The sequence below is a fragment of the Lolium rigidum genome, chromosome 6 (genome assembly GCF_022539505.1).
Source record: "Lolium rigidum isolate FL_2022 chromosome 6, APGP_CSIRO_Lrig_0.1, whole genome shotgun sequence".
NCBI lineage: Eukaryota > Viridiplantae > Streptophyta > Magnoliopsida > Poales > Poaceae > Lolium > Lolium rigidum.
Window position 1 is genome coordinate 323226355 of NC_061513.1, and position 10823 is coordinate 323237177.

The 10823-nt window shown below is 43.1% G+C and overlaps 1 protein-coding gene across 9 annotated transcripts; it reads left to right on the forward strand.

Annotated features, from left to right (window-relative positions):
- The first annotated feature begins 469 nt into the window (after window positions 1-469).
- Window positions 470-8150, forward strand: LOC124661760 (cysteine-tryptophan domain-containing zinc finger protein 5-like). 9 transcript variants are annotated; one of them, XR_006990294.1, is made up of 13 exons: window positions 476-653; window positions 757-970; window positions 2072-2137; window positions 2930-3063; window positions 3921-4072; window positions 4291-4334; window positions 5910-5982; window positions 6071-6201; window positions 6303-6626; window positions 6718-7165; window positions 7296-7353; window positions 7463-7552; window positions 7718-8150. XR_006990294.1 is itself a non-coding variant. In XM_047199635.1 (8 exons), the coding sequence occupies exons 4-7, from the start codon at window positions 6546-6548 to the stop codon at window positions 7521-7523; spliced, it is 648 nt and encodes a 215-aa protein (XP_047055591.1). In that variant the 5' UTR covers window positions 4094-4334; window positions 5910-5982; window positions 6071-6201; window positions 6303-6545; the 3' UTR covers window positions 7524-7552; window positions 7718-8150. The 9 variants fall into 9 exon arrangements, 2 of the variants coding, with proteins under 2 accessions (XP_047055591.1, XP_047055592.1); XR_006990293.1 differs by having other exon boundaries at window positions 470-653; window positions 2072-3063; XR_006990290.1 differs by lacking the exon at window positions 2930-3063 and having other exon boundaries at window positions 478-653.
- The last annotated feature ends 2673 nt before the right edge of the window (window positions 8151-10823 follow it).

Consider the following 10823-nt stretch of genomic DNA (forward strand, 5'->3'; position numbering starts at 1 on the left):
ATGTGGTGAATTTTTTCTCACCAGTTGCTTCTCTGGATGAGTCTATGACGCCTGGGGCCAGCTACGTGCGGGGGCCAACGGTTAGAGACAGCCACGTACACTCGTTCGGGTCACCTTCCGTCTCCATCCGCGGGACAGTGAAAACCTAGATCGAGGCATCCAAAGCCGCGACCCAATCCCCGCCCCTCCTCTCGTCTCACCTCCTCCCCAATCAGCGGAGGCCAGCGGCGCGCCGCCTCTCCCCCGAATCCGCGGCGCCGGAGAAGGAGCAGCCAGCCCGAGCAGCTTGGGCGGCCCATTCAGGTGGCGACATCGGTGGCGGCGGGCGGAGGTGAGGCGGGCGAGGCCGGAGACAGGCTGGCGCGGGGCGGATCCTCGGCAGCGGCGAACGGAGGCGTCGGGCGCGGCCGGAGACGGTCCGGCGCGTGACGGAACCGCGGCGGCTTCGACTGGAGGCGCCGGGCCTCAGCCGCGGCGCGGAGGCCCGGAGCGCTTGCCTCAGTTCCACCTCCATCTAGAACACCAGCGGCCGGATGAGGCCACTCCGCCATGCCTCCGTCTCTGTCCAACCAAATCAGACGGCGGAGGCAAACCGTAGAGTGGTTGGCGGCCGTGCGGCGCGAGATTGAGGTCGACAATGGTTGCCGCAGCAGGTGGGCGCCGATGGCCGCTACCATGCCTATAAATATGTCTGAAAGCCCTAGGTGAATCCCCATCTTCTTTGATTTGGTTTAATTTTGTTTCTAATTTTCGAAGGAATAGGTAGCCCATGGAGATCCGTTCTTGTTTGTGTTACGTGCGACTGTTTTGAGGGCTTCCGAATCAGATTGAGAGCCCTAATGTGGCAGTCCGGGATGCAGTCGGTGTCTTTGTCCAAGATGGTGAGATCTTCTGGTTCGGCTCGTGTTCCTCCGTAATGACCTCCCACGGTGTGATTTGGCCAGATCCATCCCCTTCTCATATTATTTGGGTACTATGCTGCCAGACTGTGGTTCTTTTCTCCAATATAATCCTCTGTAACTTCTTTGTTTCTGAAGATCTGGTTGGTGCTCTAAAAAAATTGCTAACTAGATTTTGATTATCGTCTCATTTATGGATATTCAGGATCTCTGGTTCGTCTCCATATGGTTGAAAATATGATAAGCCTAATAGTCCAAGTTCGACATGTATTCTACAAATGCTATCTGGCCTTTTATCAGTTCACTCCACGTAGTCACATAGGTCTTATTCATTCATGTAGTTCTGTCAAATTGTGTGATCACATTAATTAAGTTTCCATGGTTTCATCTTTTCCTTCCTCTAACTTTGCTTTTAGCTGAATAGCAACCCCTGCTGGTATAATTCTATCCATGTTCTACACGAATACTGGGATTCAAATCTTAGATGGTGTTATTGACACGTTCTGCTATTCTGCAAGTTCCTCTCGATTATGTTCTTTTCTTGGATACTTGGTTGTGACTCGCGAAGATAAATAATTCATGGAAACTTCATTTTGCGGTTTCCCTTTTTCTTTGTTTCGATTTACTAATTTATTTGATGATCAGTTTTAGTTATGTTATTTAAAGTTGTGAGAGAATCTGCAAGAAAAGCAGTGTAGACAAATTTATGGAACTCCAAAGGCTAAATAAATCATATTCTTTTAGTCGTTTTTTATGCTTTCCAACTCCCAAGGATGACACCCTGGAGCAGTTTTACCATCCTGACATGTATAGAGCTTCTAAGTTTTACAATAACAACTTATAGTTTAGCTAGATTTCCGCCCTAGCCTATTGTAATGTCGATAAATCCATTTGATATGGGCATCATATTCAATTGAATATCTTTTTTTATTATCAAGAAAATTATATTTATATCATAGCCTATGGTGTAGTGATGTCAAATTCCCAATGTTTAGTTGTACATCTTATTGTGCTTCCAGATTGTAAAATAAATTCAGCAAGAGTTGTTTGCAATCAAGCTTACCACATTACTGACAATCATGTCTATAATGAGCATATTGCATATCTTTGTTTTAGAATATAGCATCCGATTTTGAGTTCACTGAAGAAAAATGTGGAATCTTTTTACACAGGGTGCATGAAATGTGGACTACGTATACAAGATTGCAGCATCATGAAATGGTTTGATACTTGGCTTGGTAGGTCCAAAGCTAATGTTTCATTTTCTTGTTTTGCAAAATCTTACGACTATTTGACTACACCAAGATAACTATGTATGCTCCTGAAAAAAATCATTCTTTTCTTCTGTAGTTTGATTACAAGTGTTCCCTATAACTTCTATTATATACTGCATCTGAAGTAGAAAAATGTGCTTATCTGTGGATTTGTAGCGAATAATTATTTCTTTGTAGGAGTACCTAAGTAACATGGTAGACTGATAGTCAAGCTGATCCTTGCATATAAATTAGAATGATTTATCGAATATCTCACACCTTTATATAATATCTTGGTAGCTAAGATGGTAAAGGAATTGTTTTACATTAGTAGCGATCGATACAAGAAATATTATCTCTGCCATTTGGTTTTACCAGTCTTTTAAGTCATTAGACTCAATGATGGTAAACATCGGAGTTCCAAGTATAAGTTTCAGAACATGAGCTACTGTTTTTCATGCCTCGGGCACTGACTGTCAATGTATTTGGAGCAGATATGCTTTACCATGCAATATTTCAACATTTAAACAAACCATCTTTGGTTTATCAACTGGAGTTAGTAACACAAACCGTGAGATTGTGCGGAGAATCCCTCATGGATATATCAATTCCATGTGTTCATGGAACAGTTCTAGCCTAAATATAATGTCCCTTCCTTTAATCTTATCTAGCTGCCTTTGTTTCCTTTAAGCTTTCATGCCTTCCTCGATTGATATGTACGGTACATTGGCCACTGTTCACCTCTCCGTCGGTGTTCCCTGCTAAATTTTCTTCTAGATGTCCGATTAAATCGCCACACGCCATCTGGGGTTTGCCCTTTGGCGTGATTTCACCACCAGTTGGAATGTCTATCGTCTCTCAGCCATACGCCGTTGCGAACTGCCACCACGCACTTCATGTGTATGTGAAAGGTGTTTTTCTTAGACCAGTTGCCACAATTCAGGCATCTGATTCATGTTGTTTCTTGGGAATCAGATTTCTAAAAATATTACTTATATGTATGTGGATATGTAGCACAGAAATCTGCTGAGGCGAGAGGTGAGAGCTAATTGTTTTAGCAGTTACAAGTTGTTTTCCTCGTGTTTTTTTCCCTTGCAAGTCAATACCCATGGCACAATATTATTAAAATTTTGTTGAGATTTGTGGTTTGATGATCTTTTTTATCAATTGATTATTGTTTGAGACTTTGAGGCCATTACTATTGTTAGGTGAACAGAAATTACAAAGGCGCATGCTTATCAGAAATTAAATATGCCATCAAATCACTTAATTCCATGAATGTGCTGCATTTACACAATGTTTAATTCTACATGAATGTGCTGCATTTACACAATGTTTAATTCTACTTATAATCTTGAGAACAGTGGGCAATGGAGTCTAATGCGAGCACTTCAGTTAATGAGATTATTTCTGCCATCTACGGATTTATTAAATTTAGTTGTTGCATATTTAGTGTTTTCTATTACTTATCTTCCATCTAACCTGAACAAATATCAAATGTTCATGGTTTGATACATAAGTGGCATGGCATTTGAGAGCCTTCAGGATATTATGCTCACATTTGCTTCAGAATGTGAGAGTTTTGCACAAAAATACAGTGGTTATGTAGTTGGACATGCTATCTGATTGCATGATCCTTCTAGAGCAGCTCCCTTTGCTAGCCCCTTGATCAGCGTATATACTAGATCTGTTTTTATTATTGGCATACTGCTATATGCATAATTCCTTTTGGTTAGAGAATATTACCAAATGATATGTATTTTCACAGGTTCAGAATTATACAGCGGCGAGGGCCTCGCGTTCGAGCCGACCAGGCTGCGGGAGAGGTGGGCGAGGGAGCGGAGGGAGGAGGCCGAGAGCCTGGCGGACCTCGGGATGCCCGTGAAGAGGGCCGGGGCACGGAAGCCGCGCCTCGCGTTGGTGAGTTGTTGTTGAGCTCGTGGGTGGCGTGGTGATTGGGGGCTAGCTCCGTTTTCTCGCGATTTTTTTGGTTTTAATAATATTTTGATGTATCTCCTGATGACGCGATTACTGATCAGCATGGCTGTTTCTCTAAATCTATTTAACCTATTTACCATTGGCTGGGGTTTTGCAAATTCGGGGCAATCGCCTGCCGCTGCGGTCATATGAAAATGCAGCCAATGTGTTGGCCTCAGCTGATTTCCTGGGAATCATGTGTGGAGTAAGTAATTGTCAAATTAGTTTTTCAAAATTCTACTGTGTGCTCCTATGTTAGTTTGCATTGACTTCTGGCACATCTTGTAGGCGAGTTCAGGAGCTTTTATAATTTTAAGCCGCAAATACTTGTTTTTGTCGCCTGCATCGTTTCAGCCCATGATGAAACTATGATGGTTTCAGTTACATTTTCTATTGGTGAGAAGTGTGCAAGGCGGTCACTTGTTGTGTATAAGTAGAATGGAGTAATTGGTGTGGGAGTTGACGTGGTCACGTGGCACTGGAGCCGTATACGTTGTTGTGCCAAATTCGTGTAAGATAGCGTATTTATCTTTTGAATGTTAGATTCTGTAGGTCACTATCCACATTTGTCAACACGCATAAAAGAAGGTCTACCGGTCAAGCAAAACCATTTACTGTTGTCTCGTAGTTGCTTCTGATAAGCTTGCCCTTCAGCTTCTAACCTAGAAGCAAAGTAAACCTGCTAAAACATAACTGTTATTTTTTTTGGTTGAATTATGTTTTTTATAAGCCCGCGAAGAATAAAATGATCTGTTAGAAGCTTCAGATTGATGCCAAATAAATGGGTAAACCTGTATTTTATCGTGCGTTAGCTGACAACATTGTGCATTCACATGACTCCTGCTTCAAACATTAGCTGACAGCTTTTTTGATTGCTATGTTTGTAATCATACACTTTACCATTCCTTATTTATTCCACCTGTGAATATGTGTGCTGGTAGGGTTGGTAGAAATATGAGCACTGATTTTGTGCATCAGGAGTTTGAGTACCAGGTTGCTTACAGAAAGTTCTGCTTTTGGCAAAAGTAGAGTGTTCTATACACAGATCTACGAGCCCCTGTACATGGGACAGGCTCCCCTACCTGTACCGTATAAGCGCTACTTATGTCGCACAAATGGGCTGGTTAGGTCACATACTCGCTGTTAGGCGGGTGATCAAACGGATACCGATTACCAAATTTTTAGAACCTTGCAGAGATAAGAGCTGAATAGTTTATGGATTAGGAATGCAGTATCCTATGAGATTTTCGTTGTATATTAGAAATTTGATTCAGTATCCAAAATGGTTTTCAGGTGGATAATTGTCACTTTATTTTTGTTGCTTGATATGCCTGTGTCTTTGCAGACCTATTGGTGCAATGGTCTAAAATGACATACCAATAATACCATATCCCATAGATGCATATATCAAGTATAGAGCTATTCACGGTCTGCATTCTGGATCCTACTTTCATTACTAAAAGTGAGGCATGTGCTGATGCTACTTCTGGCATATGGATCACATAACTCATATGGGTTTGTTTGAATAAGTGAGATGGATATTCTGAATATTTGAATTTCAGCATTTTTACGGCATGGACCTTTCTTGGTGGACATATTTAACTGTTGTTAATGAGCTGTAGAAACCAGGTCTTCATTTTGAGTAATTGAGTTGCTGTGCGTGCTCTTAAATAGTGTTTTTTTTTCTTTCACATATGCTCCTTATCTTTTGTATGAATTCTTAAGCAAGCATTTTTCTCTTTATTGAAGCTTACCTTTTAAGCGAAATATATCTCTACAGGATGAAAAACTTCAAAAATTGTTGGGTCATTTCCAGAAGGACTATGAAGGTGGAGTATGTGCTGAGAACTCGGGTAAGAGGAAACAAAGCTGCCACCCTGCCTGCTCTGTAGAGGTACTGTTCTTGGATTGCTGTATCTGAAAAATCTTTTCACTACATAGGGTCACAAATGGGAGGTTATGGTTCATTCTTGTACCCCCAGCGTTCTCTGTCTGTTATATCTCAATCTAGAAGTCCTGCAGTTCCTCCAAACCATGGCAATGCCTCTAGATCACCTTATGTTCCAGTGGAGGTATACTTCTGCAGATTTCACCTTTATATGTTGACTTAATAGGATCCATGCTGTACTGCCTATATACTAGCACCGTATGAAATTTTATTATGTACTTCCAGAGTGCACAGAAGAGTCATTTTGTCAAGACTGAATTAGATAGCAGGGGAAAAGATGATTATTGTCGATGAACATCGAATGGGATCAATGGTAATCCTCATCAACAGATTTTGAACAGAGCAGTCAATGGTCCTGAGCAAAAGGCACCTAAAATACGTATCAAGGTGAACAGCAGTAGAAGTTTGGCAAGAAATACTGCTGCTGTCTACAGTGGTCTGGGCCTCGACATTTCTCCTTCATCCTCTATGGATGACAGCCTTGGTGGGAGCGCTGGAGATCCTGAGCCCAAAAATTTACCAGATGCATCTCCGCATACCATTTTACAGGTTACATTTTGCTCCATTAATAAATTTAATCTTGGTGAAAAATTAGTAGATGATTGATTTAAAAGAGTTATCCACTGTGTTGTTTGAACAGATAATGACCTGCCATCCTATTCCTGGAGGACTCTTGCTTTCACCACTTGCAGATAATATTATGGCGCTGAGAAAAAAGACAGCATCTGTAACAAAGGAACATGAAGCACCTGAATTTGATTATGACAAAGCAGAACTGAACAGAGACTGGTGTCCCACGACCTCTGCTGCAGGAGATAACAAAAATAAGGTGTCAAATAAAAATAAGTATGTTGAAAAGAAAGATCACCTCCCAAGTATCAAGAATTCACAATGCAGACATAATGATTCAACAATTGTGAATAAGGGGACTATGCATCAGTTACTGGATATGTCAGATGATGCAGGTTCAGTCCTCTTACCTAGAAGCATGAAGACAGAACAACATTCAGTTGAGGAATCAGAAAAATTGGTGGCTGATATTCCGAATCACCTGAAGGAAACAAAGAATGGTCCACTGAAAGCACGAGGTAGGGACGCGAGTTCTTTCAGAGATATTGAGTCAATATTAGATGTTAAAGCTGTTTCAGCAAATGATGATAATCATAAAAAGAGTCAAGGTTGTGTCTGCTTTCTTATGTTACTATTGTGAAAATGTAGGCATGAGTTTGCCATACTTGATAAGGAAGAGAATATATGAAGCTAGGCCAAAGTTAGGGTGAACACTTCTATTTCTCTTATTGAACTTTCTTGGCTTATTTGGTTCTTCCCGATGTGTCGCCTAGGTTGAAAAAATTCCTTATCGTGCACTCATTCTTATGTCTTAGGACCGACACTGCTGCTAGCTCATGTGGAACGGGCAACAAACCAAACCAGAAGTTGGTCTGATGTATCTGCAAATGCTGTATGTGTATAAGGTAGAACCTACTTACTTTGTGTATACACTTTTATGATCTTTGATACTGCTATCTTGAAATAGTTCTGTTTCTATGTCGTTCCTTTTTTTCACGGGACTCTTTTGCTTCCGAGTACCAGTACACTATAATGGTTCTTTGTTCTTTGTTCTTTTCTCTGTTTACCAGGTCATGTTATCTTCATGACGGGCTCGGCTGCAGGGGCTAGGTGAGAGCTCATCAGTATATGTTAGTAATGCTCACTACCTCGGCATCCACTGGTACTTGGTGCGACTTCCATACATCATCAAGCTAGCGAGATGGGCTCACCGCCTTGACAGCATCAAGCTAATGTGATGCCCTTATTATTTGCCTATATGCTTTCGCTGGATGTGTCTTCTATGCTGCGGCATTGACCTGCTGTTGTAGCTACGTAGATAGGGCTATGTAAAAGTTATTTTGTGTAAGTGCAGTACATCCTCTGGCTGATTGGGAGGCTTGTAAGACAATCCTTCATCCAGACCCTATGTTGAGAATACGGGCTTAGCTTTATATGCTCTTTAACTACTCCTATGCATGACACGAACTGTTGCCCAGGAAGAATTTTTGTTGATACACTTTCCGTCTGTTTCTCCTTCGCAGTCGTGATATTGCTTATTTTGTCTTCTGTGGTAATTGTGATAAATCATGCTGTCTTGGCCTTACATTTTGGACAGCAGTGGCTGCTGCTCCAATTTGTTGTTAGAACTTAATTAGCACCTCTAGGGTGCACAATTAAGGGGAATATATAGTAGTTTTCAGTGTCCTGAAGAGGTATGAGATACACTTCCGTGGTTTTTTCGCCATCGAAACTATAACCTGTAAGGTAAAGTGATTATCATATGCATGTCATCCCAGTAACCACTCAAGCTCATTAATCCACACCATGCATATAATATTGTAAGAGATCTTTCATGGCCTTCACAACATTTTGGTGCCCTGTGAGTGTGAGTCTCACTGTACGTTACATTCCAATTATGTGTTGGTTGGTCAGTTGAACCGATCCGGTGTAACTACTACCAGTTCAAAATTGCTCTGGCAGGGGCAGGGCATGCGGCGGCGGGCCGAGCGCGAGGTGCGACAGGAGTTCCTGTTGTGGCTGCCTGCTGCGGCAGACAAACTGCCGGAATTCCTGCCGTGGCAGCCTGCCGCGGCAGAGAAAACGCCGAATTCTCTGCCGTGGTAGAGGACCCGGCTGGGCGAGGCGGTGTCGAGGCGGGGGCGCTCGAGGCCGGGGCGGGCGCACTTGGGCTGGCGCTAGGGTGCGCGGGGCTGGTGCAAGAGCTCGCGTTGGCGGCACGGGCGGCGTGCCGAAGAGGTCGTCGAGTCCGCGCGGCGCAGGAGGCGCAAGCGCGGATGACGAAGCTGCATGCTGAACAGGAAAAACCTTCTCATCGAAGACAGCATGTCGCGAGACGAGTATTCTTCCAGTGACAGGGTTAAAGCAGCGGTAACTCTGATGGTTAGAGGGATACCCAAGAAAGACACATGCCATGGAACGAGCACTAAGCTTATGTGGAGCGGTGGACGCGATTTTAGGATAACAAAGACAACCGAAGACACGAAGATCAATGTATGAGGGAGGACGACCGTGGAGGCATGTGTACGGAACCTCGGGACTTTATGGTTGTACTAGGACAACGATTAAGCAGGTATGTGGCAGTAGCCAGAGCGTCGGCCCAGAGAGGAGCTGGAATGTGAGCCTGGAACATAATGGTGTGCATAGTATCATTAACGGTACGAATGGCACGCTCGGCTTTACCGTTCTGCTGGGAAGTGCATGGGCATAATAGTCGCAGGGCGGTGCCGTGGGTGGTGAGGAGATTATCAACAGTCTTGTTAAGGAACTCGGAACCGTTATCTATCTAGAGGGAGTGAATAGTGACACCAAACTGCGTGCGCGTAAGCGAATTTTTTTTCCGAGAGTACGTGGGCAACTTATTAGTTGGGCAACTTGTTAAAGCGGCGTCTTTCTAGAAATTATTTCAAACTTATTAAAACGCCGTGCATAGGTACACTTAAACATTGCGATGAGAGACAAATGTGCAAGTAACGAAATAAGAAATCGCAGCCACTTTCCGGTGATGGCAACTCGCATTGCCCAAAGGAAAGTGGAAGAGACACCGAGAGCATTACCCAAATGAGAGTACAAGGGCCGTCGAGGGCGTTTCCTCCAACGAAACACGCTGAATACTACTATAGCTCACCATGGGACGGCCATCGAAAGAGCTACACGCTCCCAAGCCTCCGATATTGAAATAAACCAACGGTTACGATGAGCAACGCGGTAACACGCCCCGTCGGATACTATTGTACTCGATGCAAGAGCTCTGCTCCAACCCTCGGTACAAAAAATAATCCAAACCCTATGGTTAGCCTCCGCCATTTGCGCGATAGCGCAACGGGTATTATTTGAAAGTTATTAAAACGCCGTGCATAGGTACACTTAAACATTGCGATGAAAGACAAATGTGCAAGTGATGAAATAAGAAATCGCAGCCACTTAACCATAATATTCCCGTGATAGCAAGTGGATTACGCAAAGGAAAGTGGAAGAGATATCGAGAGCATTACCCACATGAAAGTACAAGGGTCGTCGAGCAATGCGATAACACGCACGTCGGATACTATTGTACTCGATGGAAGATCTCTGCTCCAACCTTCGGTACTAAAATAAGCGAAACCCTATGGTTAGCCTCCGTCATTGCGCGATAGCGCAACGGGTCATCTAGTTAGTACCAAAAACTGATATATATGCAAGGCACATATGAACACATACGAGTTTTCCATTCCAAACCCGGTATTAAATAGTACCAAAAAACAATATAATCATGAGTACAAAAGAATTGATTGGTACCAGAGGTATATTTTAGCACCACAAAAAAAAATCGCCAAGAAACTATAGTAGGATACAATGTATTGCATACCTATGAATCCATATCCATTGTCTAGTACGTACATACATATTTTTTTCCGGTTGGAGGTTACATGCATGCCGCTACTAACTTAGGATGTAAAACCAAGTTGGTTTGGAACAATTTCTCGCGGCTGCTTCCCGCGTTGGGTTTCCATTTTTTGCACCTAATTAACCACCAGAGACGCGTCGACGGGTCGGAGCAGCTTCAAATACTACCTCCACTGCCGGCCATTCATCCATCAGCTCTCTAGCTTCCTTCCTTGGTCGGCCTTCTTCTCCTTCCATAGAGATCTCTCTAGCTTCCCTTGCAATCAGCAATGGCGGGTAGTATGACTGTGC